The 27,655-nt window shown below is 44.2% G+C and overlaps 1 protein-coding gene across 2 annotated transcripts in view; it reads right to left on the reverse strand.

The window, feature by feature from the left end:
• Nucleotides 1-27,655, reverse strand: part of B4GALT1 (beta-1,4-galactosyltransferase 1) — a 65,588-nt gene that overhangs the window by 25,993 nt on the left and 11,940 nt on the right. The window contains exons 1-2 of one of the 2 annotated variants that reach the window (XM_053297837.1): nucleotides 19,847-20,091; nucleotides 5,765-6,000 (exon numbers count right to left, since the gene is read on the reverse strand). In XM_053297837.1, coding sequence (XP_053153812.1) covers nucleotides 5,765-6,000; nucleotides 19,847-19,904 — 294 coding nt within the window. In that variant the 5' untranslated portion in view covers nucleotides 19,905-20,091. Of the gene's footprint in view, nucleotides 1-5,764; nucleotides 6,001-19,846; nucleotides 20,092-27,655 lie in introns of those variants that run through there. The other variant, XM_053297836.1, reaches the window with a different exon arrangement.

The raw sequence follows: 27,655 nt of genomic DNA on the forward strand, positions 1-27,655 counted from the left end.
TGAGAAAATTTCTCACAGCATGTACACATCTTCCTGGTGCACCCATGGAGCACTGCTCTGGATATCAGCCATTATTTCTAATCCCAAATAATCTTTCTTTTTGTTTAGCATGATGTTGACAGTTTCTGTTTTCAACATTCCTTTTCCATTTGCCAATGGAAACGGGCTTGGGCTTGGATACTTAAAGATGCGGTTACAAGCCACTACACCTTTAACGCTGGGTATTTTCATAATTTGATTTTAATAAAAACAAAAAACTTCTTAATATTTTAATGTCATCAATATACCAAGTACTCATTTTGTGTATGTTAAAAGTTAAGTGGAATGCAACACATTTCATGTTCTTAAGGTTGGATAAGTCAGTATTGCATATTTTCAGCTTTCGCCTATATGTTTCCCCCTCCAGAAACCGTAAAACAAAAAAACACAAGAAAAGTTCTCCATTTCCTCCCCACCCAAAGGCTTCAAAGTTTTCAGAAATTTCACATCCCTACACTAGCCTCTGAAGATCTTCTTCATACAAGGGGTCTGTTTTGGTTCTACAGTTTAACACTGCTGAGTTTTCCTGCCACGATAGACCAGAACAGCAAGCTTTCCAGGAATTACTGTACTGATACAATTTGGGGACAGCCCCCAAAGACCTTTCCACTGTGCTCATCAAAGAAGTGGATTCAAACTAATTACTAGTTGGATGAGAGGGCCAGCTGGACTTCTGCCTCCAGCCACAGCTGTAGGTTTCTGTCAAGCCTGGGCAAGAAGCAACAGTTTGTTCTATTAAGCCAGCCAATCCCACACAGCACTCTCTGCCCCAGTATTACAACATGTCAAACAGCTGGGGCTCATTAATTATCTGGCACAAATATTATCTAAGAGGAATGAAGAGCACAAGATTGGTGTTGCAAGCTCAGTGGGTGCAAATCAGACTTGGCCATCACTATTTCCTTGAGCCTGGCAAAGCTCACAAGTCAAAGGCTCTCCTCCCGCCCGCCCTGCTGTTTTGCAAAGGTTCGGTGCTGTTAATTACATCCATCATATATTATCAGATTAGGGAGGCTGAACTGCCAATATAGTTTTTGGTGTGTGTGTGTGTTAATTAGTGAAATCCCTTTAAATAGCCGCTCTGTTTCCATAAACATAGCTTAAAGATTTTCAAACTGGGCTCTGGGAAAGTTCTTCAGAAGCTTATCAAGGATTACTCATTGGTCATGTTCAGTATTCCAGTCCTCCAGTTTGGAGGCTTGGGAATAAGCCCTGCATATATGTACTCCTTCCTCTCCTTGCATGCTGCCAAGTAACTGCAGGTGGCTTAAATGAATGAGCCAAGTTGTATATTACAAAAGTAGGCAATTTGCATCAAGTTTCTTTCACTGGTTCCAGCAGTCTAACTCTCAACATTTCACATATTCTCGTTCTTCTCCCACCTCCAGTTCAGCACAGTGTTCAATCAAAAGCATTTCAGATATTCTGAGAGTCAGTGGTAAAAATCAGTGGATTCATCTTTGAATTTACATTGCACTGAAAGTTAAGAGGTTGGACGTTACCATTGGAGCAGTAGGATGGTCAGCATTTCTTCTTTTTTTCCTATGAGATGCAGAATACAGAAGCACGTAGATGGAGTAAGAATCACTCACACAGAAAGTCTCCTTGCTTCAGTGATTGTTTTGCTATAGGACAGGTTTAACAAGTAAAAGGTAAGACTTCCCCACTAGAAGGAAGAAAAGAAAAAAGAGAGGAGGAAGAATGGATGCAAAGGAAGGACAGACAAGGAAAAAAAAGAGAAAAGCAATTGTCAAGAGAGCAAAGAAATAAGAACGATTTTCTTAGCAGGCTTTAAAAGCTCCCCACAAACAATCTTTCTCAGAAAAAAATACCATCTGGATAGTTCAGGGTCATTGCCAGTGTCGCTTGTTGTGTACTTATCTGGCTAGAGCTGTACAGAACACACAAGACATCCTGCTGTAACAAAGTTAACCAAATTGAATACCTCATTCAGAAGCAACTGCAAAGTTACATTTTGTACACACCTAATCTATTATCAATCATCCCACTTTCTTTTTTAAAAAAACCCTGTGAGACTTATTTGTAACACAATCCCATTAAGGCCCCGAACCGAAAACACTAAAGTAAGCTCTGTTGAAATAATCAGAACATTCCCAAATCAAGCATATTTTGAACCTGGATACCAGTATTTCTGTGAAAATACACATGTACACAAATGAGTCCATTGTAAAGAATGGAAACCACAGAACAACTCGATTAAGTGGCCATACCTCCCACTTTATGCTGCTGAAGTACTCCCGGCAAGACAGAAGTTTAAAAATCTACCTACTAAGCATTTTTCTTCTTGTTAAGCCACTATTAATAGGAAATATTAGCAGGAAATATTAGCAGAGATATTCAGGGATGAAATTTTCAATGGCTTCTCAAGAGATGTCATGGCAGTTACCTATAGGAGGCTTGATGCTTCCCAAACTGTGTGCTGGAGCAGTGGGAGGGACTGAAAAGTATGCTTTTGAAAAGTTAGGCCACCATGTTGGGTACATTTTACGACTCTATGCCCCTTGGAGCACAGAAGCCCTGTATGCCACTGAACCTTCGTCTCTGCCAATATATGAGCAGGGACATCATCCTTAGAAAGCAGCATACTGGGGTTCACCAAGTCAACTGGCACTAGAGTTGACTGGTACAGGAAAATCCCAGAAGCATCACTATTGCCCAGAAAGCACGGTACATCCTAGAGCAGGGATTCTCAACGCAGGGTCCCCAGATGTTATTGGACTTCAACTCCCATAATCCCCAGGCAAAGGCCACTGGGCCTGGGGACTATGGGAATTGAAGTCCAATAACATCTGGGGACCCAACGTTGAGAATCCCTGTCCTAGAGTCCTATCTGATGGTGCAAACTGGAAGGTGGGATGCCAGGAGACAATATTAACTGGGTTATTCTGCAGTTCCAAGCAAAATAACATTTTTTTAGAAACAGATAGAGAAAATCTATACATTAATGGCTGTAAACCACCATTCTGAAGGTCCTTTCTAGGGTGGAGTTTAAATATAAAGAAAGAGATGTCTTTTTGAGGAAGAGAATGAAGTGTTTTCCAATATTAATCCAGAATAAAAAACCTGTGTCCCAGTATCAAATGCTGGGGAGCGTTGTTATTTGCAGTATAAATTTCAAAATACTAAATTTGCATTCTTCGCAAGGCTGGCTAATAATCTATAGCTTATGCACAGAATCTAGAACTATAAGCTCCTTCATGGAAAACAGTAAAATATTACTAGTTTATGACAGGTGTGTTATGCAGGTGTATGCAGCCTATGAAACTGGCACACGAGAAGAACATCTCATGAAGGTTCTGAAAGCTTCATTCTGAAAGCAGATTCATTCAGTTTCCAGCTGTCCCTGACTGTGCAAGGGGCATTTGCCTTCACCAAGTTCAAAAGACATAAACAAATAGCTAGGCACAGGCCGACAAAATCTGCAAGTTCACTGTGCATCTTGGTTCAAGTCTCCATAAAACAGGCCCCATATTGATAACTGCAAGACACAACTAAACTTCTCAAGATGCTATATCAATGCACCAGAAAAATGGCCATGACCAACCTTAAGCATAACATGTTTACTACAAGTTGCAACATTATGCTATTCAGTCAACGTAAGAGAACTACAGTATGCATAGTAATACAAGTCAAGCACTAAAGAACTGGAACCAAAACTTGTGCAAAACAGGCAACAGTTCCCTTCACAATCATAGCTCCTGGTCAGAGGAGGAAACTGCAGTTTCCCCTTGGATACCAACATAAAAGCCCAGAATCCTCTTGACCTGGACAATCAGGTGACCTCAGGGGGTCAATCTGGTACCATAGTCTTATATAAAGCTCCAGCTTCCCCTCAGCCTGGGCAATTTGTTGTTGAGAGAGGTCACCATATGCATCTCCAGACTGGCCTTATGCTTGCTTCCCTCATCTCCCAAGGTAATTTTGTGCCCTTCAGCCTAAGCACTAGACATTAGGCCTCTCTCTCATTCCTATGAATGATGCCCTAAAGACAGCAGTAAAGGGAGAAAGACATTCCACTCACTGGGGAGATATTACTACAATTATGTTAAAAATAATGGCAAGAAGATTCTCTGTCAGTTTGCTGAACCTGAACACATCAGTAGATCTATAAGAAAAATAATAATAGAAGTCTGAATAAATGTATTCTAGGATCCAATGACTTGCCTAGCAAGCATGAGGTTGCCGGTTCAAATCCCCGCTGGTATGTTTCCCACACTATGGGAAACACCTATAGTGTAGGAAACAAACGCAGCAGTGATATAGGAAGATGCTGAAAGGCATCATCTCATACTGCGCGGGAGATAGCAGTGATAAACCCCTCCTGTATTCTACCAAAGAGAACCACATGGCTCTGTGGTCGCCAGGAGTCGACACCAACTCGATGGCACACTTTACCTTTAGGATCCAATGCCACAACCAAGCATACATGTTGTGTAAACATATTACACATAGGAACTCTCATTATCCAACAACATTCTTTGCTGGCAGCTGACCAATTAGAATCTTGTTATAGCAATTAATAGTTCCTAAAGTTTTTACAGTCACACATTTCAATGAGTTGGATTCCAAGAAGTGCTTGCATGAGCAGAACAGAACTTCCACTCATGCACTCTATCAGCAGCCCTCAAAGTTATGTATCATGCTATTCCCAAGGGCCTCCCAACTCTCAGGATCAGCCTTTCAGAGGATACAAGACAGAGAGGAAGTGGGAAAGCCTCATTCTCCAAGCAGAGCACCACTTGCATTCTCTGAATCCAACCAGAGACGGATTCCAGAGTCCAACCCTCTTGAGATGTACACTGTAACTATACACACTGGACAGCTGGGGCTATGGAGTGCAACGGCCCCAAGGACAGAGCTTGCCAGCGCACTCCTATTCCCACTGCACTCAGGTACAACAGCAATTTAAGGGGGCCATGGTAAAAGCCCAAATCTGTGAGAAAGAATGGATTTCTTCCAAGTTTGTTTTTTTGCAAGCTTTGTCTACGTAACATTGTTCTGTTCAGGGATGTATGGAGTGTGTGGGCCTCTAACAGCAGAATTGCCCATTCTAGTTCTCTGTAAATGAGGAAAAAAATCAATCTCTAATAAACTGGCTGGCTTAACAGAAGTCCATCATCTCATTCAAGACGCATAACATGACGAGCCCATCAGATGAAGCATTTTTATGATTTATTTATTTTTAATGGCTAAAAAGAAAGAGTGCCACATGCATTCTGTGGGCTTCCCAGTTATCAGCAGTTAAACCTGTGACAAGCACAGAGGACACCACTACAGCGCATTAAAACTCTCTGCCCAGGATCAGCCAACCTGACCAGCTCACTCTTGACTTTCAGAAGACCTAGGAACAACTTTAGAATGGCACTTGGGCTGTGAGAGAATGATGCAAAGATGGATTTCATCTTGCTCTTGGTTGTTTTATAGATCTCTGCTGGCAGCTGTTAGATACTGTAATTGTTATATTGCAGTAGTTATGTTTTGAAAAGATTGTTAGATTTAAATAAAAATAATAAAAGCAAATGTTATTGATTTTGTTAGCAGCTTGCAAAGCAAGGATCTTTTGCAGAAACTAATTCCACCATGGTTCAGCAAATATTTATTTACTCAGCACAAAAAATCAGATACATAACTGAAAGAAAGCAACAGCAGGCACATACCACTATTACACATGCACGCAATAAGCAATTCAGAATCTGATGCTTACCTGGTTAATTACATACACTCCATAATCCAGTTGCTGCCTTTGAAGAATTGGATGGAGAAAATACAACCAGTATTTCAAGTGTTCATCTCGATTTCTGAAGGGGATGATAATGGCTACTTTCTGAAGTGCTTTGCAGTCCTTTGGGGTGTAGCGGCCTCCTTCCCTGACTTCTGGGTTTTCCGCTGCCACATCTTTCAAATTCACAGTCTGGGAGAACTCTATCCTCAATGGGCCAACTGGAGGAGGGTGAGGGGGGGAAACCACAAGACGATATAGTAAAACACAATCATGTCTCACAAGATGATATATTTTAAAAAACAAGACTCTTGGTGCTGGAAATGTCTCTGAAGAACAGTGGTAGGAGCAGAGAATCTCATTCTGGAGATATTTATGAAGGGCACTGTATGATTAATTTTAATCTGATGATTTAATTATGGCATATTGTGGTCTCTCATTCTAGCATTGAGCAGTTACAACTATGTGGGATTTTTTTCTCTTACCACTTGGCAGGAGAATACAGACTGACAATCAAGCTATACCAGGATGAGAGAATTCTCTTTTCCTGAAGTGGTGTGATTATCTGTATGATTCAGAAAACCAGCTTCCTCACAAGTGACAATATACACCATGGAAAGCTACCACAAGGGCATAGCCCCTGCAAAGGAGCAATAAAGGGTCCTGCCTCAAGCAAAAGGGACCAGGGAGCAAATAAAATGGTATTTGCTTTCAAGCACTTCTCCCTCCAAACCTTTAGCCTGAATGAAATTTTTTATAGAAACAGATGAAATCAGCCTCATTTAAAATCTCCCTCTCCCTCTAATACACATACATTGTAGGACCGAAGTGTAAGGCAGAAGAAAAGTAAATTCAAAAGAGTTACCTAGAACAAAAACCAATGAAAGCAATAGGAAACTTCTTAATCACAACAGTAAGTACAAATGATAACTTGCAGGTGTATCATCATCTTGGACTGATGCAGACGGAATTTGGGTTAGGTGCATACCTGGACTGGCTTTAAAATCAGTGCAGATATAACACAGATTCACAGTTAAGGGCAGCAAAAGGGAGGGATTTGGATAGAAGAGGGTAGGGACCCGAGCATGGAAGTAATTGGTAGCCCAGTTTCTTAAACATCGTTATGGGCTGGTGAGTGGCCACATCTGTGCCAGCCTTTCATATTCCATAAGCCTAAATCTTGTAAACAGCCACTCAACTAGTTACTTAGAGAGAGTAGATCTCCTCCAAAGAACTAGGCAGAAAGGCTTAGAGTGGTTTCTTTTTTCTCTTTTGCGAACTGAAGTATCAGAGATGAAAGTTTGGGGCGGTATACAAATTTGATAAATAAATAAAATAAATAATAAAATAAAAATTACTACTAACACAGTTAAGCATGGATTAGATGGTATAGTGAAAATTCATGATCATAATTTGTCATGGTGTCTCAAATGTTCAACATCAGCTAGAGCAGCAGGACCAGAGCATCTTCTGCAAGAATGTGAGGCAGAAACTTTGCTGAAGTTAAGGAGGTCTGAATCTGGTTCAGGTGAGTGCCTAGATGAGAGACTATCTGGAAATTCTAAGCATGCAGCCCTGAATTATTATGAATATTTATATACTGCTTTTCAACAAAAGAGTTCTCAAAGTAGTTTACACAGCGAATAAGATCAAAAGAAGGTCCCCATCCCAAAGGGACTCACAATCTAAGAAAAGTCACAAGAGGGACATCAGTAAACAGTCCCTAGAGAGACACTGTCCTGGGGCTGGGTAGGAGAAGTTGATCTCCCCCTGATGAATATAAAAGAACTATCATTTTGAAATATGCCCTTTTGCCCAGTTAATTCCATGGCAGAAAAGTAGGATATAAATGTAGAACATAAAAGTCAGTTTGGCATGATAACTTTGCCTGACTGCCATCCATTAACCAACATATAGCCAGCAGGAATTTATAGTCATTTTTCAACCATCTTGGGAACTGCCGCTTCTGGGTTTGGGTGTGTTCTCTCTCTCTTACTTTTCTTTTTTGCAAATCAAAACCTCTCTGGGTTTAGCTTGCCCACAAACTATGCACCACCTAATACTCCTGAATCAGGATTCAGTAGGTACCAGAAAGATCAAGAACAAAGTATGTCTATCCTTCTTTGAAAATACTGGAACTCTTAAGGCTAAGGTACATATGGTGGTAGCAGAGCCATATGTTTCAACATACATTTGCCCTAATCACATAGAAATAGAAGGATAGAAGTCCATTCTTGACAAATAAGAAGTTCAGAACTCTCCCCCTGCCCACAGCATCCCACTCAGTTCTCTTCTCCTCAGTGGAGCTCCAGCTTGAAGAGTGGAGCTGTGAGGAGACATGGTGGGAGGGGGAGGGTTTTGCACTCCTTATCTACTCACCCTTTCTGCTGTGACATTTCCTCCCACTTTCTAGGTGATTGAGGTAGATCTATGTTTGTTGTGCACCCATTATGTGTAGTTTGGCCCTTAAGGGAGTCGTATACAAAGTATATTGGGCTAAACCAGTAATTCCCAAACTGAGCATGATGAGAAACTACTAGTGCGTCACAAGAAATCTATGAAATAATGAAAGATCCCCATGAGGTTAAAGTACTCCTCAGTGGAAGCTGCCCATTGAGTCTCTGTAGGATTCATTGCTCCCTGCCCTCTAACAACAGTTCACGTTTCATCTCTGCATAAATGACTGATCTGCCGGATACAGATAGAAAGTGGACTGCTATACCTGTGTTCAACAGGTGAATAACTGTACCTACATACAGATCTGTACCTGTGTACACACAGTACACAGATTGAAAGGGTGTTGAATAAAGTATGTGAATAGGGCTCCTGAAGCCCTGTTCAGGAATTCAGGAAGACACCACTGAACATGCTTACAGGGCTTGAAACGGGTCAGAAAACCTGTCCCCTGCCCCACTCTTCACACTTACTGCAGCAGTCGTCTGAAGAGAGGAACTCTGTAAGCATGATGACCCACATACCCATGATCCCCTGGTGCCTCAGTCTCACAATCATGCTTACAAAGTTCCTCTCTTCAGATGAACACTACAGTAAGCATGAAGAGCAGAGCCAGGAGGGTGAGTGACAGGCAGGGGGTGGGACTTCTGACCCCTTTCAAGCCCTGTAAGCATGTTCAGTTCAATGACTGGACACGGCTTGACTCACACAGGCTGGACTCCTACAAATGATGAGGTTTATTTTTAGACTGTGTAAATGCACTTCCAATTTTAACTTTAAAACCAAATATACCTCAGCTACAAGAAGTCTGGGAAACAGTGGGCTTAATTAGGAGCCCCTCCATGTGCACTGACGTACTGAAATACAACATTTATTACTGGCTTCTCTGTGAGAAACAATCAAAGAGACGTACAAACATATATAAAGCTTCAAAAACTGCAAAAAAACCCAAACACCCCACCAATTATCAAAATAAAACCTATTCAGTAATAGTGTGCTATATACCGTATTTTATGGACTATAAGACTCACTTTTTTCCTCGAAAAATATCCGCCAAAATTCAGGAGCGTCTTATATGTTTTAACAGTTTAATATGTTAAAACTCTGAAAAACTGGATTAAAATTAAGGTGTGTCTTATAGTCCGTAGCGTCTTATAGTCCGTAAAATACAGTACCCACTTACAGTACTAAAACCTCAAACATCCTGGAACACCTGGACGTTTTCCAGATTACACACTACAACGCATCTGCCACTGAGTGTGCTTCCGTACTGCCTGTGTTTTGACACCACATTGGACTAGATAGGCCTTGGGCCTGATCCAGCAGGGCTGTTCTTATGTTCTTATTGCCTGCGCTGACAACAAGGTACCATCCACATATCCAATGCCTCCTTTGGCGTTTTGTCTTTGCAGTTCAGGGCTACAATGTTGCAAGTCCTTTGCAGAAAAATAGCTGTATTTCCCTGTTTTAGGCGGACTCTTCCGCTGTTTCTGCGGCGTAATATGGCGTGGGGTGGGCAGTTCATTTAGCAATTTGATGATTTAGCAATTTCCTTTGGGATTCTGAGACAACCTTTCTCGCAACTCTCTGTGCACCCCCCCCTCCCAGGTTTGACAATTTACAAAGAAGGCTTGCCACTTGAGCGGGGGGGGGGAGCCATTGCAAACCCCACTGTTTCTCCTGTTCCTGGGTCTCCAGAGAAGATGGGTGGGGTCTTCAGTATTTTTGCCCAGTTGCTTGGAATCCCCCCCCCCACGCCACACCTCCTAGTGATTTTTTTAAAAAAAAGTCAGGAGGAAGCAGCGCCAATGCAGAGCTGTGGCCAGTGGCCAAGCAGTGGACAGGTCTGCATGCAGCTGCTAAGCAACTGGGTTGGTTCTGGAGCGAGGTGTGGAGAGGTGCAGAGGGGGGTCCTTTGGTGGGGGGGGCTGAACTTCTAAGACAACTGTTAGCTTATCTTCTAAAGTTCAGCAAACATGACATACGGCAGGGCTCTCTTACTGAGAACATTCCAGAACTAAAGCACCATCACATAAGAGGCCCTGCTCTGCATTTTCCCTGTCTGCTATAGGAGGAAGGAAAAGAGTCCACTTCAGAGATCGCCTGACTCATGCTTCCAATGTAACATGCAAAAAAGCCTAAACTTCTGTCCTAAGCACGCTTACTTGGAAGTAAACTCACTAGCCGAAATGCCACTTCAAAATACATTTGAATACAAAATACACTTCAAATACACTTCAAATTACCTGAGTTTAAAACTCAAGTAACCCTATTTATTTAACCAGGGCTGGTAAATCCAGGGCCTTCATGAGAGAGGGGGAGGGGGTGGCGGAGTTCCATTTTTTTCTTGTAGAGATGACTATTTTTGTTTCAACTTGAATGTGTTTGCTCAAAAGGAGAGAGCAAACTGATATAACATCTGCAGCTGAAATATACCCACATTTGCATATGCCTTTCATCAAAGAACAAGGGCAAAGCACTTGCAGCAGCCAAGCCATGATAAACTGTGCACTTTGTGACAAAAGGATGGTACACACCAAGAGCACTTTCTGAAAATGGTGCCTTTGAGAAGTGCTCAGAAACTGCAGCTGATTCAGAAGGCTGCCACCACAGTGCGGTTCAGGAGACCTGCAAAGGAGCAGGGTTGGACCTGCACTAGCTTATTTCTGGGCCCAGTTCAAAATGCCCTTCCAGACAAACCTGCCTGTATGTTAACGTCTAAGGGAGAGCCTGCTCCATGTCATGCATCACAATTGTGGGACCTCTGCTAAATGGGCAAAAAAAAAAAGGGTACTTTTTAAGTGTATGTTTAGGAAGGGAAAAGCAAGGTGGCCAGATCTGAAGATGACGCTAAACTATTTAGGGTAGTGAAAGCCAAAACAGATGAGGAATCCCAAAAGGATCTCTCCAAAATGGGCAGCAAAATGGCAAATGCAGATCAATGTAAGTGAGTGTAAAGTGATACACACTGGAGCAAAAACCCTCAACTTCACATATACGCTGATAGGGTCCGAGCCGTTGGTGATCAGGAGAGGGATCCTGGGGTGGATGGTTTGTTGAAGGTGTTGACTCAGTGTGCGGCCACTGTGTGCAGCCACAGCAAATTCCATGCTAGTGATCAACAGGAAGGGGAATGAGAACAAAATTCTATGCAGATCTACAGTGCGGCCACATTTGGAGTACTGTATACACTGTATCTCAAAAATGACATTATAAAACTGGAAAAGGTACAGAAGAGGGCAATCAAGATGATCAAGCACCTAGAGTACCTTCCTTAAGAGCACCTATAACATCTAGGCAGTGTTCCCTCTAAGGCATGTGCATGTGCTTGCGCTCACACAATGTTTGATGTCCGCTCAGTTAAATTTAGATTCCGCCCAGGTTGAATCAGGAAGGTCCCACATTGAATGCAGGTGCACGCACACTGCCTTGATATTGCCACCCAGAACAAAACTTATTCTGCACACAGATGGAAAAAAATTAGAGAACACGCTGCATCTGGAGGTTTTTAGTTCAGAAAAAAGGTCACCTAAGGAGAGACTTGATAGAGGTCTATAAAATTATGCATGGTGTGGAGAGAATGGATAGAGAGAAGTTTTTCTCCCTCTCTCACAACTCTAGAACCAGGGGTCATCCCATGAAACTGTATGCCAGGAAATTTAGGAACAACAGAAGGAAGTACTTTTTCACACAGCACATAATTAAATTATGGAACTCTGCCATGGGATGTAGTTAGGGTTGCCAACTAGGGATTTTTATAGAGGACATGTGACTATTTTGGGGACCAAACTACTTTTTTTGCATCAGGAGGGACTATTTTGGGGATCAAACAACTTTTTTTTCCATTTGCTGTGGTGCACGAAAAGTTCTGGGGAACAGCTGGAACATTTTGTTCACTCAGAACACATTGCTCTCATGAGCAGCTTCTCTTCCTCAGTCTCTTTCCCTGGTCAGCATCCTACTGATACTCCATCCAATGGGGAAGCCAGAGCGGAGGTTCTGCTTCAGTGGCAAGTTGCAGAGCCATGTGATGCAGGAGCACAGATAGCTAGGTAGGCCCGACAGGTGCAGCTTGCTTCCTTCATGTAGCGGCGGCAGTGAGACGTTAGCAGTTAGTTACCTCTGCTAACTAAGTAAAAAGGCACCTTTTAAAGTGGTGGATCTCTTCTATTTATCATGGGGAGAGCAACTGGCCCTATCCGAACACAGCACAACATCCTTTCAATGGCTGATGCTGGTGTTATCTTTCGTTTCTTTTTAGGTTGTGAGCCCTTTGATGCCTGGGGGGGCATCTTATTTATTTTTCTTTGAAAACCACTGTGAAACCTTCTGTTGAAAAGCAATATATAAATGTTTGTAGTCATAGAGAACAGCAAGCAAGTGGGAGACCATGCATGGACCACTGTGCCAGCATACAAAGGGGCTGGCTCGGTTGCTAGCTGGCTGCCCTGCCTTGAGCCAAGAGGCGAAGTTGCTGGCCTGGCTAGGGAGAGCAGGCTGGGTGATCCATGAGGGAGGAGGACAGAGGACTGTGTGTGTGGCATACCTAACCAGGAGGCAAATTTACGGTTAAGAAGCAGCCGTGAGAACTGTGCACCTAGACAGCAGACTGAGCAAACCTATAGCTCACTTCACAGTGGTGAGCTGTATTTATTCTCAAATTATCCAATTTTAATCAAAATATGTATGTGTGTGTGTGTGTGTGTGTGTGTGTGTGTGTGTATACACACACACACACACACACACACACACACACACACACACACATATACACACTAGTATTTTTAAGCCCATTATGATAACGGGCGCTAGCTTTCTATCCCGTCTTTTCTGTCTCTCTCTCTCTCTTTCTGTCTCTTTTTTCCCCCCTTGTCCCCTCTCTCTTTTTGTTTTTTGTTTTGTTGTTGTCTCTGTTTTTGTTCTTCCTTATTTTGCTTATACTTTTTTTTGGGGGGGGGGTGGATGAATAACGGCCAAAATGGCCCATGAGAAGGTGGCCGCCCCCGCCTATCGCCCTCCCGCGCACCCAGCTGCCGGAGCCCACCTTACCCGCTCCAGCCCGAAGGAGAAGAGAGGAACTCGGAAACAGAGCTATTCTCTGTGTTAAGCTGCTGCCCATACTGTCGCAATGGACGCAATAGGCGTCCTTTGCGTCCATAGCGGCAGTTTGAGCAGTGACTTAGCACAGAGAGGAGCTCTGCTCGTGAGCTCCTCTCTTTTCCCTCGGGCTGGAGCGGGTAAGGTGGTCTTCGACAGCTGGGAGGGCGATAGGCGGGGGCGGCGACCTTCTCATGGGCCATTTTGGCCCTTAATCTTTTTGGGGGGGGAGCGGGGAAGGTGATTTTGGGCAGCTGGGAGGGCGGGTGAGCAGGCGGCGGCGGCTGTGAGCGGGCGGGGGCCTCATTGGCGGCTTCGCCGCCACCTCGCCCAGCTTCATTTTGGGCAGCTGGGAGGGCGGGTGAGCAGGCGGGGGCGACGGCTGTGAGCGGGCGGGGGCCTCGTTGGCGGCTTCGCCGCCACCTCGCCCAGCTTCCCTGTCCCCCGTCTCGGTCTTCCCCCGCCGCCATTGCCCTCGCCTTTTTCAGGGCGGCCGCTTCTGGTTGTCTCGGCCTCCTCTCGCCGTGCTGCAGCTCATGGCCGAGGCGGCGGCTCTGCCGCCGCCTCGGCCACTTTCCCCCGCCGCCACACACCGGCTAATGGCCGCCCGTGGCTGTGGGACACTGGTGTCTGGGGTCCTGTGTCCCTTGGGCTCTTCTGGGCCTGCGCTTCGCGCAGGCCCAGAACAGCCCAGGGAGGCAGGGACGCAGATCCCCAACATTCCAAAGCCACGGCCACTCACTTAGCCTTTTATTATATAGGATGAGAGAGTTTTTATTGTTTTGTTGAAAACTGCCCAGAGACTTGCGTTTTGGGCGGTATATAAGTATGTTAAATAAATAAAATAAATATATAGTACCAATAAACATATACAAATTTATGCAAAGTGGAGACTTTTTGTGTGTGAAAAGCATCCTCAATTTCCACTTTTTTGGTGATGGATATCAACTTTTTTCATCACCAGCTTGAATGACAAGCTCATGGAGGGCAGGTCTATCAATGACTACTAGTCTTGATGGCTATAGGCTACCTCTAGGCTCAGATACAGGATGCCTCTGAATAGCAGTTGCAGGGGAGCAACAACAAGAAAGAGGGCATGCCCTCACCTCTTGCCTATGGGCTTCTCAGAGGCATCTGGTGGGCCCCTGTGTGAAACAGGCTGCTGGACTAGACGGGTCTGATCCAGAAGGATTGTTCTTATATGTTAACTGTCCCTGTTCATTCCAGCACAATAATGTTTCCAGGAGTTGTGTGTGTCTGTAGGCAGACTGTGAGCCCCTTTGGAACAAGGAACTATTCCCCCGCCCCTTTCTCTGCTATGTAAACCTCTAAATGAACTTTTTGCTGAAAAGCAGTATAGAAGTACTCTAAACAGCAACTTGCTTCCCTCACAGGTTTGCCTGGCTCCTACACTTGCTGCAGGGTGTTAAAATGTTCCTGCTTAAACAGGCATTATCCATTTTAGAATGTTGTTCCTCTTATTTTTATTCAACTGGATATGATTTTTGTTGCTTTATTAATCGTTGTATCCTTTTAAAAAAAAATTGAAAATACCCTATGAAGCTCAATGAAGGAATTCTTAATATTCTTGGAAGTCTTTCTAATATTTTCTTAAGTTTCACATGAGTGAAGCCAGAACGTGAATCCAGTAATTAATGGTTTTTCGGAGCTTGATATGGCTTATCTGACAGGAAAAGGTTGTACTAAGTGTACCAGTAAATGTGGACTAATTGGCAATCCTAATTGGGACTAACGACAAACGCTTAACAGCTGTGTTTCCTATAAATCAACAGGGATGTTGCGCCAAGAAAATTTTTTTTTACTTGTATCCAGTATAGTATAGAACACTATATCATAGTATCAATGGTTGAGGAAGTGCATTAAAAGACTGTTTAATTTGCAATGTCAAACACTTTGCCATTTGCAAGATACCAGAAATGAAGTTTCTCATATGAATGTTCTTCCTTTAGACAGGTGACCTTTTGCTCATGTTCATTAACAACTCACAACTGGCAATAAAACCCTCCATCATTTAATTAGAATTGTTCACCATCACCTCCCATCTAGAGAACCTGTGGCAAACTGTAGGATTTTTTTTTTAAATTTAAGTATATGAAAGTAAGAAGCTCTCAGAAGCTGCTCAGGCTCTTTTGCAAGCTGGTAGAGGAGTCTCTTTATAGTCATTGATGATGGTGAGGTTGCTAAGGAGTTTTTCTGCTGGATTTTACTGCCGCCTTTATTGTGATGTTTTGGGGTTGGCTTCTTAACAAATGGTACTCCATGTTTAATCTTGTTTTATTAATTGTGGTTTGTTTGTTTGTTTGTTTATTACACTTATAAAACCACCCATCCAAAGGCTCTGGGTGTTGTACAACAAATTTAAAAGCACATGCCATTTAAGACACAATGCTAAAAACAATATAAAAACAATTCAAACACAATTAAAAACCATTTAAAGCCTATTTAAAAACCTTGGAAGGTCAGGCCAAACATGTAAGTTTTTAGGGCTCTCTTAAAGGCCAACAGCGAGCCTAAACTGAGGATATCTGCCGGGAGTGCATTCCAGAGGCCAGGAGCAGCTACAGAAAAGGTCTCTGTAATTCTAAACTAATTATATATTAGTTTGAAAACTATTTTTAGAAAAGCTACACTGAATTACATAAAATTATTACTATTAAATTATATAAAATAAATAAGCAAGCAAGCTTGGGTGGATAGCTATGATGCAGACACTGAGAACTGCCTTATACTCAGTGCAGATGTAACATTCCCAACAATGGTTAGGAAACGGAGCTCACAGACTCCCTCCATCACTTGCCCCATACACATTTCCCACTCCCGTCCATGATTTGCTTTAACCACATCTGAACTGCTACTTACACATCTGAATTGACACTAACCACAATTAATGCTATACATTAAGGCGATTCCCACAACCAGCCGAAAACGAGCTAAGAGTTTCGGCTGGTCGTGTGGTGCCACGGGAGTTGTGCAGCTCTGGGCGCAAGCCTGCTTAAATGCCCGCCCACCCCCCACCCCCGTTTATCTGATCGTGCAGATAACCCTGCTAACCCACTTTCTGATCATGTGTCGCCATGGCACAGCTCTGCATTGCACTGACTCACAAGTAGCCTGGGGGGCTCCCCAAAATGGGGAGGCTTGTGGGGCTCCCCCACAAGTAGACTGGGGGGCTCCCCCCCACAATGTACTGTGCACTTGCATGGGGCCTTATGGGGTTCCCGGGGGCTGGGAGGCTCTCCCCACAAACCCCCTTTCAGCAATACACACTGCTCATGTGTAGAGCCTCACTGCCTCAGGGTTTGACAAAACCCAGGAGCCAGAGGGTCACAGTGCCTACACTAGGTTATTCAGAGGTAGAGGTGCTTTACACGATTAGTTGAAGTGTGGATCTGGGACAGCTCAGCCCTCAGAAGTCCCAGGATGCCTCGTACAAGCGTGTGGGGCATCCTGGGGGGGACCTCAAGCCCAGGAGGCTGCTTGTAGCCTCCTGGTTGGGGGTCTACTTGTGTGTCTACTCGCACCGTGGCAGCGCATAAGTAGAAAAACAAGGTTAACGGAGCACTTGCTCCGTTAACCTCATTTAAGGGGAGGGGGGAATTAGGCAGGCTAGCCTCCTTGGTTCCACCTTCTGACGATCATCAGGATGTGGGTGAGGCTCCCTTAGCCCACTTTCTGGTGATCATCAGAATAACTGCATAAAGTTATTTAAGAAAATCTGTATTTGTCCCAGGCAACCTTCTTTCTGTTCTAAGTATATTCAATCAATCTCTTTATTTCAGTCAGCGACCAGCATGAGATTAAAACAAATGTAAAAGAGAAGACAATCAAACTTCTATTGCAAACAATAACACCAAATAAATTTTAAAAAGTCCTCCTCACCATAGATCAAGGTACTTAAAATACTACTAAAATAATTGGAGATAAAGGAGGCAGCAGTATTTCCTACTTATGAGGCTATTACACACAAATCAAAACTCAACCAGTTGCCTTCTCGACTCCTAAATCTGAGGGGGGTTAAACAATTCAGGAGCTCTGGAAAATATTGTCATTAGATTTACAGCTGATATACAGGTGATACCAGTACCTGCGTGCCCACCTGCAGCTAGCCACATTATGGCTACAAGTTGCTCTGGCCTTAAATCCATCACCTATTTTCCCATTATTAAGTTCTTCCGCAAACAGAGGGCTGCACTGCAAAATTTAGCTACCTGTCTGGTGGCGCAGGAATTACTTCCTTCCAACAGCCTGTCAGTCATCTGAGGAGAATCAAGACCTGGGCATTTAGCTATCAAAGGGTAAATGAGATCCCAGCGCAGGTCTCTATAGAACAAACATTCCAATAGCACATGGGTGACTGTTTCCACTTGACCCTCACCACATGGGCAGAGCCTCTCCCCATAGGGAATCCCTCTATATCGGCCCTCTAAGAGGGCTGAAGGCAGGGCATTGCATCTTGCCAGGGTAAAAACTCTTCTAAGTGGGGTATATTGCTTGTAAAAGGGGATAAAGAAAAGCCCATTTACCCTCCCCTTCCACAATGTCCTGCACTAAGTCTGGTAATTTTGCCAGGTGTCTGGTTCCTAAATTTTAGGGCTGGCTCCTAGATTCAAAGATAATTTGTCCAGGCCTGCACTACATAAGAACAGCCCTGCTGGATCAGGCCCGAGGCCCATCCAGTCCAGCATCCTGTTTCATACAGTGGCCCACCAGATGCTTCTGGGGAGCCCACAGGCAAGAGGTATGTGCATGCTCTCTCTCCTGCTGTTGCTCCCCTGCAACTGGTATTGAGAAGCATTGTCCCTCTGAAGCTGGAGATGGCCCAGAGCCACCAGACTAGTAGCCATTGATGACCTGTCCTCCATAAATCTGTCTAAACCCCCTTTAAAGCCACCCAAGCTGGTGGACATCACCACATCCCATGGCAAGGAATTCCATAGATTAATTATGTGCTGTGTGAAAAAGTACTTCCACTTGTCGGTCCTAAATTTCCCAACCTTCCGTTTCATGGGGTGACCCCTGGTTCTAGTGTTGTGAGAGAGGGAGAAAAAATAATCTCTGTCTTTCCTCTCCACTCCATGCATAATTTTATACACTTCGATCATGTCTCCCCTTAGTCGCCTCTTTTCCAAGTTAAAGAGCCCAGATGCTGTAGCCTAGCCTCATAAGGAAGGTGCTCTAGGCCCCCTGATCATCTTGGTTGCCCTCTTCTGCACTTTTTCCAGTTCTACAATATCCTTCTTAAGATATAGTGACCAAAGCTGTACACAGTACTCCAGATGTGGCCACACCATAGATTTGTATAAGGGCATTAGCATTTTTATTTTCAACCCCCCTCCTAATGATTCCTAGCATGGAATTAGCTTTTTTCACAGCTACCGCACACCGAGATGACACTTTCAATGAGCTGTCCACCACGACCCCAAGATCTCTATCCTGGTCAGTCACCGACAGCTCAGATCCCATCAGCGTATATGTGAAGCTGGTGCTTTTTGCCCCAATGTGCATCTCTTTACACTTGCTTACACTGAACTGCAATGATCTTACAACCAAGAGATGTCTTGAACTTACACATCTCTTCACGCTGCTATCTCTGGGTAGAAAGTAACAACTGCAGCTGGAATTTGCCTGAATCCACTGTCTATAGGACAGATAGAGGCCATTCACACAATCAAAAACTGTGTTTTAAAACATAATGGATACCTTCATTCATTACTCGTGTCACGCTGCCCTGCATCTCCTTGTTGCACTGCTGACACTTGACATATTTTCCATTTTTACCCAGGGAAGGAATTTCTTCAAAATATTCCCAGGTCGTGCTTCTCTTATGCCCAGAAGCTGTGAGAGTTTTACTTTGGCAAAGTGTAAAGGAATGTAGGAAACTGTGTACTGAATAAGGTCTTCCCCTTTTCTTTCCACTGTTTCCTTCTAGTCTGTCTCTTTTCCTTCAATTGTCCTCCTCTCTTAACCCAACCCCACCACAAAATACTATCCTGCTACCCAGCCTGTGTCTTTGCACATGTGACTTTAGTCTGCTGAGAAACGGAAAATGAAGGCACAGCAATTTCCAGAAGCAAGTATGCCAGGCACACTAGAGCCATTTTCATGAAATAAAAATGAGATGGATGCCCATGTATGATTGGTAGGTAACTCAAAGTGTGTGAGAGAACCATTAATTCATGGGATGGAAAGTGTAGGGTGTAGCTTGCTTGTGAGGAGATTTAATCTTAACCATGCTATTTTTAAATAAGGAATGAAATAGTTTATTTACATCTTTAAAACAAATAAATCAGATTTAAAACATCCAGTTTTAAAAACATAGGATGGGTAATATCTTTCTTCTACTCAGAGCAACATAACATTGCTTAGTAAAACAACTTTGAAAACAGGTTTGTTTGAAAATCGCCCCAACACAAGCACCACACTTACTCAACACAAGCACCACACTTACTCCCACTTAACTTCAGACATCAAGTACCTCATTCCAATAATGCTCACATTGCCACATTAGAAGTGTTGCTCTCTCTTGCTTTCGCCCATGCTGTGACTGCCTCATATTTCTTGGTGCCAAAAAAAAAAAAAAGGAGCATGGAAGGTGCTGGGTTTGAAAGAAGTCTTAATCATTTCAGAATCACAGCCTCACATCCCTCTTATCTGGTGTTTTCCCCTAGCATGCTGGGAATGATTACTAAATCTTCCAGCAATATCTTACCTCCAAAATGAGAGTGAACTGCCACTCCTACTGCAGTAAAGACGTTTCCAGGGGCAATTTCAGTAGCAGAGGTTATATCGTTACACATTTTTGTGACGTTCTTTGCAAAGAGACATGCCATAAATTTATCACAATACTTAACAAGGGGACAGCCAGGGGGACCCGTTGGTTTTGTTTAAAAGCTGACCCACACTTCAAAGCATACAGCCATTCTGGGTTCTAAAGTCAAGCTCACCACAACACAGGAAAAAGCTTTGCTGGAATTTCCTCCATTTGCAAAAATAAATAAATAAATAAATAAATAGCATCAAATGGAACTGCCAAAAGAGGGCTGCAATAGTTGCTAAAATGGGGCAAAGTGTGATAAAGAAGGAAGAGTGAGTTGCACCAGTACAGGGCTGCATTCTCACAAACAGTTAACCAGGATCTCCAAACCCTGCATGTAGGCATCTATACATTCATTTGCCAGCTCACCAGTGGACAAGTGCCTCCGGCCTTCTGGTGAGCAGAATGCCCAGCTCCACACTGGTCTCTCACCAGCTTTCTCATTGCCGTTGTCATTTCTGAGCTGGTAAGAAACAGCAGGACCCTTTTCCGAGCAGCAAGGGAGGACTTCCACTGTTCCTTGCCATCTTCATATCCAGTGCACCTGTCAGAAGACCCGCTTCTCTCCTCAGACCTCTGTGTGTGTGTGCCAGAAAGGGATCTGAGGGAAGAGAGGAGACTGTTGGGGACCATAAATAATGGCTGGCTAGTGAGCTAAACCTAAATTTGCGGACCCCTGCCTGTATGGCTCCTGTGGCATGTGACATGAGAACGTGGATTTCCCAGGCAATCTTGGTCAAACCACGAGTGGTGGATTAATAGAGAGGCAGAGTAGGCATTTGCCTACGGCAGCAAAATTTGAGGAGCAGCAAATTTTGCCCCTCCTCAAATTTGGCTGCCCCTCTCTGTGGGCAGCGGTGGCTGCAGCAAGGATGGAGTGGGTGAGGAGAAAGCCCCCCACTTTTACCTTATTACCAAAAAAAGACAAACCTTTTTTGTTTAAGGTAGAAGGACAGCAAAAGCCTTTTAGCCTATGGGCGGCAAAAAGCTTAATCCGCCCCTGCAAACCACTGTGCTTAAACTGTGTGGAATTTGATCAGGATTGCCTGGGAAATCCACGTTCTCCTCTCACGTGCCATGGGAGTGCGTGGAATCTGGTGATTCTGGTTAACTTTAATCAGGATTGCTGTTACTATGAGAACACAGCCCAGGTTTTGAAGAAGTGAAACGTACTTCGTGGAGGGCCCTAGTACATAAATGACAGCTGTACAGGATTTCATATGAGTCATGGTTCACTGTAACTGAGCTCTGGCCCCTATTTTCAGTGCCAGGGTTCAGTCTAAAAGCTGTTGCCCTTGTGAAGTCTCTGAAACTGAACTCAAAGCAGTCTCCCTGAACAAGCAAACAAACAGTAATCTATTAAGCAGAGCTAGGGTTATCATTCTGTGCTCAGAGCAAGAGTGATAAAACTGCTGAGCCTTGCTGTATGGGAACTGACCTCTATTTCACACTTTGCTAGAACAGGGGTGGGCAAACTTGGCCCTCTAGCTATTTTTGGACTACAACTCCCAGCATCCCCAGCCATGATTTATCCCTGGGGAAGATGAGAGTTATAGTTCAACAACAGCTAGAGGGGAGAGTTTGCACACCCCTGTGCTAGAATGTCTGTGCCGGAAGAGATAGTGGGTGGATTCAAAAGCTGTATAGACCTTCATACAATTAGAGATTATCCAAATACTTCCATAGTACTTAGTTTCTTAAGTGAGAAGGGCCAGAACAGGAACCAGCTTTTAAAATGTTTGCAGATGCTGCAACTGTGGTCCCAGGACAAAGGTAAAGTATTGTCCTCGAGTCAGTGTCGACTCCTGGTGACCACAGAGCCCTGTGGTTGTCTTTGGCAGAATACAGGAGGAGTTTACCATTGCCTCCTCCCATGCAGTGTGGGATGATTCCTTTCAGCACCTTCCTATATCACTGCTGCCTATATCAGGGAAACATATTCTGGGAAACATACCAGTGGGTATTTGAACCAGCAACCTCTTGCTCCCTAGGCAGGTTACTTCCCCGGTGCCCCATTAGGTGGCTCCCCAGGACAAAGGACGAGATACATATGTAAATAAACAAGAGAATTCTACGCCCGCCCCACCCTCCCAGTGAACTGGCACCTGGAGGAGTTCAGAACGGCTGTGGACCTTGAGGGGACCTGCATCAAATTTGCTCTATGAGTCTCACTGAATGCACTTCTGTGTTATGCTGCGGGCACAGGCCCAGTGAGCAGCTGCAGGGGTGCCGCTCTGCCTGACCTCCTATCCACATTAAGTCTCTAGTATCTGCCTGTTTTGTGCTTCGATTTAGGTTACATGTAGGGCAGGTGACCCCACTCACTCATCATTGCAACATTTCTTTTGCAACCTCTTGACCTGGACTCTACTTTTCCTGGTCCCAGATGAGTGGCAGTGGTTACAATTGCTCAGTGGTACTGAGAAAGCACTATGGACATGTTCAAATGCATTCCTTGCCACTGTGTCTATGGCTGGTATGAGCACCTATTGGCTAATGTCTCTCATGTCAAAACCCCTTTTTAAAAATGGAGACTTTGATTTGTTTTTGGAGACAAATGGAGACTTTGAGACTTTGAAGAGCCCCTGGTGGCGCAGTGGTAAAACTGCCGCCCTGTAACCAGAAGGTTGCAAGTTCGATCCTGACCAGGGGCTCAAGGTTGACTCAGCCTTCCATCCTTCCGAGGTCGGTAAAATGAGTACCCAAGATGTTGGGGGCAATATGCTAAATCATTGTAAACCGCTTAGAGAGCTTCCAGCTATAGAGCGGTATATAAATGTAAGTGCTATTGCTATTGCTAAGTGCTATTAACACCTTAGTCTAGCCCAGGCCTGCTCAATTCAGGCCCCCACAGCTGTTTTTTGACAACCGCTCCCATAATCCCCAGCAACAGTTGCCAGTAGCCAGGGATTGTGGGAGTAGGCCAACACCTGCAGGAGAGCTGAAGCTGAGCAGCCCTGGTCTAGTCTAAACTGAATCAAATCCTAAATATGTATAGCTGAATGTGCTCATATTCATCAACTCTGAACAATGCTCCTCCCTTTAACATAATAACACAAGAACAGTCCTGCTGGATCAGGCCCAAGGCCCATCTAGTCCAGCATCCTGTTTCACACAGTGGCCCACCAAATGCCACTGGAAGCCACAGGCAGGAGTTGAGGGCATGCCCTCTCTCCTGCTATTACTCCCCTGCAACTGGTACTCAGAGGCATCCTGCCTTTGAGGCTGGGGGTGGCCTATAGCCCTCCGACTAGTAGCCATTGATATACCTCTCCTCCATGAAGTTATCCAAACCCCTCTTAAAGCCATCCAGGTTGTTGGCTGTCACATCTTGTGGCAGGGAATTCCACAAATTGATTATGTGTTGTGTGAAACAGTACTTCCGTTTGTTGGTCCTAGATTTCCTGGCAATCAATTTCATGAGATGACCCCTGGTTCTAGAGTTATGTGAGAGGGAGAAGAATTTATCTCTATCCACTTTCTCCACACCATGCATGATTTCATAGACCTCTATCATGTCTCCCCGCAGTCGTCTTTTTTCTAAACTAAAAAGCCCCAGGTGTTGTAGCCTTGCCTCATAAGAAAGGTGCACTAGGCCCCTGATCATCTTGGTTGCCCTCTTCTGCACCTTTTTCAGTTCTACAATGTCCTTTTTTATTTGTTTGTTTGACATATTTTTATACCGCCCAAAACTTACGTCTCTGGGTGGTTTACAACCAGATAAAAACAAAGAGATGTGGTGACCAGAATTGTACGCAGTACTCCAGGTGTGGCCACACCATAGTTTTGTAAGGGCATTATAATATTAGCAGTTTTATTTTCAATCCCCTTCCTAATGATCCCTAGCATGGAATTGGCCTTTTTCACTGCTGCCGACATTGAGTCGACACTTCCAATGAACTGTCCACCATGTCTCCAAGATCCCTCTCCTGGTCAGTCACCGACAGCTCAGATCTCATCAGCATATACTTGAAATTGGGGTTTTTCATCCCAATGTGCATCACTTTACACTTGCCAACACTGAACTGCATTTGCCACTTTGTCACCCACTCCCCCAATTTGGAGAGATCCTTTTGGAGCTGCTCACAATCCGTTTTGGATTTCACTACCCGGAAGAGTTTGGTATCATCTGCAAATTTGGCCACATCGCTGCTTACCCCTGCTTCTAGATCATTTATGAATAATTTAAAAAGCACCGGTCCCAGTACAGATCCCTGGGGGACCCCACTTCTTACTTCCCTCCATTGTGAAAACTCTCCATTTATACCTACCCTCTGTTTCCTGTCTTTCAACTAGTTAGCAATCCACACATGTACTTCTACCCTTATCCCATGACAGCTAAGTTTCCTCAGGAGTCTTTGATGAGGAACTTTGTTGAAAGCCTTTTGGAAGTCCAGGTATACTATGTCAACTGGATCACCTTGATCCACACACTTGCTGACACTCTCAAAGAACTCCAAAAGGTTTGTGAGGCAAGATTTACCTTAGCTGAAGCCATGCTGGTTCTCTCCCAGCAGGGACTGTTCTTTTATGTGCTTTACAATTTTATCCTTGAGGATGCTTTCCATCAATTTGCCTGGAATGGACATTAAGCTAACCGGCCTATAATTTCCTGGATCACCCCTGGATCCATTTTTGAAAATCAGTGTTACATTTGCTACTTTCCAGTCCTCCGGTACAGATCTCGATTGCAGAGATAAGTTATATATTTTAGCAAAGAAGTCAGCAAATTTCACATTTGAGTTCTTTGAGGACTCTTGGATGGATGCCATCTGGCCCGGGCGATTTGTTAGTTTTTAGTATTTCCAGACAGTTTATAACATCATCTCTTGTCACTTCTATCTGACTCCATTCTTTAGCCTCCATCCCTTTTTGTCTCACTCTCTGTCCAAATTTTGACTGTAAGCTAATTGAGGCAAAGACTCAATTAAAAAGACTTAAATTTCTTTTCCTTCTTTCTTTCATCAGTCTATAAAATACTATATGCCAGGCCTTAATTTTATTTATTTATTTATTTTTGGCGCCATCTAGGAGCCAGCCCAAAAATTTAGGAGCCTGATAATAGACACTTGACAAAATTACCAGACTTAGAGGCTGACACTGTGGAGACGAAGGGTAAAATGGGCTTCTTTGTATCCCCTTTACAAGTAACATACTTAGAACAGAAACAGGGCTGCCTGGGGCAAATATTTTATTAAATAACTGAATATCCTAGTCTAGACACTACAGTCATATGTTTGGGCACCATGTCTCCCTGGCACCTGGGATTTGTCAAGCTCTGTAATATGCAGTGATAGCGCTATATACAGGGCTGCAGAAATCCACCAGTCTACGAGTGAATAATGATGCCTGACGAGTGAAAAAATTCCTGATGAGCAATGTACTAACATAGCTTGATGAGTAAAATATGTTGTCTGGCTGATAAACTGAGCCAACATTTCTTCATCCCTAGCTATATAAAACATACATAATATTTTCCACTTTACATTACATTACATTAGCCTCTCAAGCACTAGGGCTATCATCTTCTGCCATGCACACAATCCTCCATGTCTCCTCAGAAGATTACAATTAGTTCAGTGGGACTTACTCCAAGGTAAATGTTACAGGAAAGGAAAGGAAAGACGGTGCCATCGAGTCGGTGTCGACTCCCGGCAACCACAGAGCCATGCGGTTTTCTTGGTAGAATACAGGAGTGGTTTACCATGGCCTTTCTCGAGATGATGCCTTTTGCCGTTGTCACTGAAGTGAGCATCCACCTCGAGCACCTTCCTATATCGCTGCTGCCCAATATAGATGACTACAAATATATATTTACTAGGCACAGTTTGGGAAGCACACCAAGGGGGATTCGAACTAACAGCCTCTTGCTCCCTAAGCAAGCTGCTTCCCCGCTGCACCACCACAGCGGATAAATGCTTTAAACTCCTTTTGAAAGGACCAGACAGCCCTGGCTCCCCCATCACTGCCCCCTCCCCAAAACAAGACACCCACTCGCCTTCCTTCATCATGTTTATGTGGCTAACCAGTTACTAAAGCTAGATTTGGGCTCAAGCTGCTGCTGTGGTTAAGCAGGAAGCTGCTCAGAAAATATTGCACTTGAACAAACGATTTTATTTTATTTTTTAAACAGGATTGAGCAAGGCTGAACACCATCCTTATCTGACAAAGGAAAGGACATCCCTTCTCAGCAGGAAAAGTGTCATGCAGCTTGCCTTGCTAGTATCAAGCTGAAGCACTTTGGCACAGCTCCCCACAGAAAACAAGGAAGTGACACTCCTGCATAGCTGTACTTATGCAATAAGATTAATAATCTGCAAATCAAGGTCAACTGAGAATGTGGCGAGATGCCAAAGGCGAGGAAATGAAAGAACAGAAAAAAACGGGAAACAATGTACAAAAACATTGAATCAATAAGGTCACACACATGACCACTGTTCCCTCTAAGGCGTGCACACGCTCACAGGTTTTTGGATGTCCACTCAGTTCATTTTAGATCCCGCTCCGGTTGAATCAGGAAGGCTTCGTTCTGAATGCATGTGTGCACGCACTGCACTTGATACTGCTGCCCAGAACAAAACTCATTCTGCACAGAGATGAAAAAAAATTAGAGGGACCACTGCACATGACCTATGCTTATCCGGCATGAGGAGGGCTGGCGGGGGGAGGCAGGAGCTGTCCTGCCTGCCCTCACACAATTCAAGCCACTCTTGGGCTTGCCAGCACCGTGCGCCCGCACAACCAGCACACAGCGGCTCCAAGGGTGTCGAGGGAGCGGGAAGAAAGCAGGCTGTGGCCTCCTGCTGGCGCCCTTCTACCTAGGTAATAACCCAGCGGAAAACCTCAGGCCCCAATCCCGGCGCTTCACACAAGCCGCCCTACCTGGGTAGGGCTGCGTAAGTCTGGGTACAGCTGCTTGTGTGAACTGCCTCCAAAAGTGTTAAACTGGGTGATTTTAAAATTTGCAATGAAATTTATTCAGGTCAGAAGAGTTAGGAAGCATAATAAGCCACTATTAAGGCCAATCTCTTTCTTAATCAGGTTTTGTAAACCTTGAGAACCTGTTCAACATCAACTGCAGGGAAGGCTAGCAGTTGCGGAGGAGGAGTAAAACTCTCACTGAAGAAGGGATGGGCCAGGAGACGGGGAGATCTCTCAGTCCATTTCCTCAGCCACAGTTTTATTTATTTATTTATTTATTACATTTATAGCCCGCTCTTCCTCCAAGGAGCCCAGAGCAGTGTACTACATACCTAAGTTTCTCTTCACAACAACCCTGTGAAGTAGGTTAGGCTGAGAGCGAAGTGACTGGCCCAGAGTCACCCAGCAAGTATCATGGCTGAATGGGGATTTGAACTCGGGTCTCCCCAGTCCTAGTCCAGCACTCTAACCACTACACCACGCTGGCTCCACAGTTAAGACAGGGCTTGACAAATCCTAAGCAGCAGAGGTGCAGCTAGGTAATTTTGGAGCCTGGAACTTAAGGCCTT

This window comes from Hemicordylus capensis, chromosome 2 (assembly GCF_027244095.1).
Source record: "Hemicordylus capensis ecotype Gifberg chromosome 2, rHemCap1.1.pri, whole genome shotgun sequence".
Lineage (NCBI taxonomy): Eukaryota > Metazoa > Chordata > Lepidosauria > Squamata > Cordylidae > Hemicordylus > Hemicordylus capensis.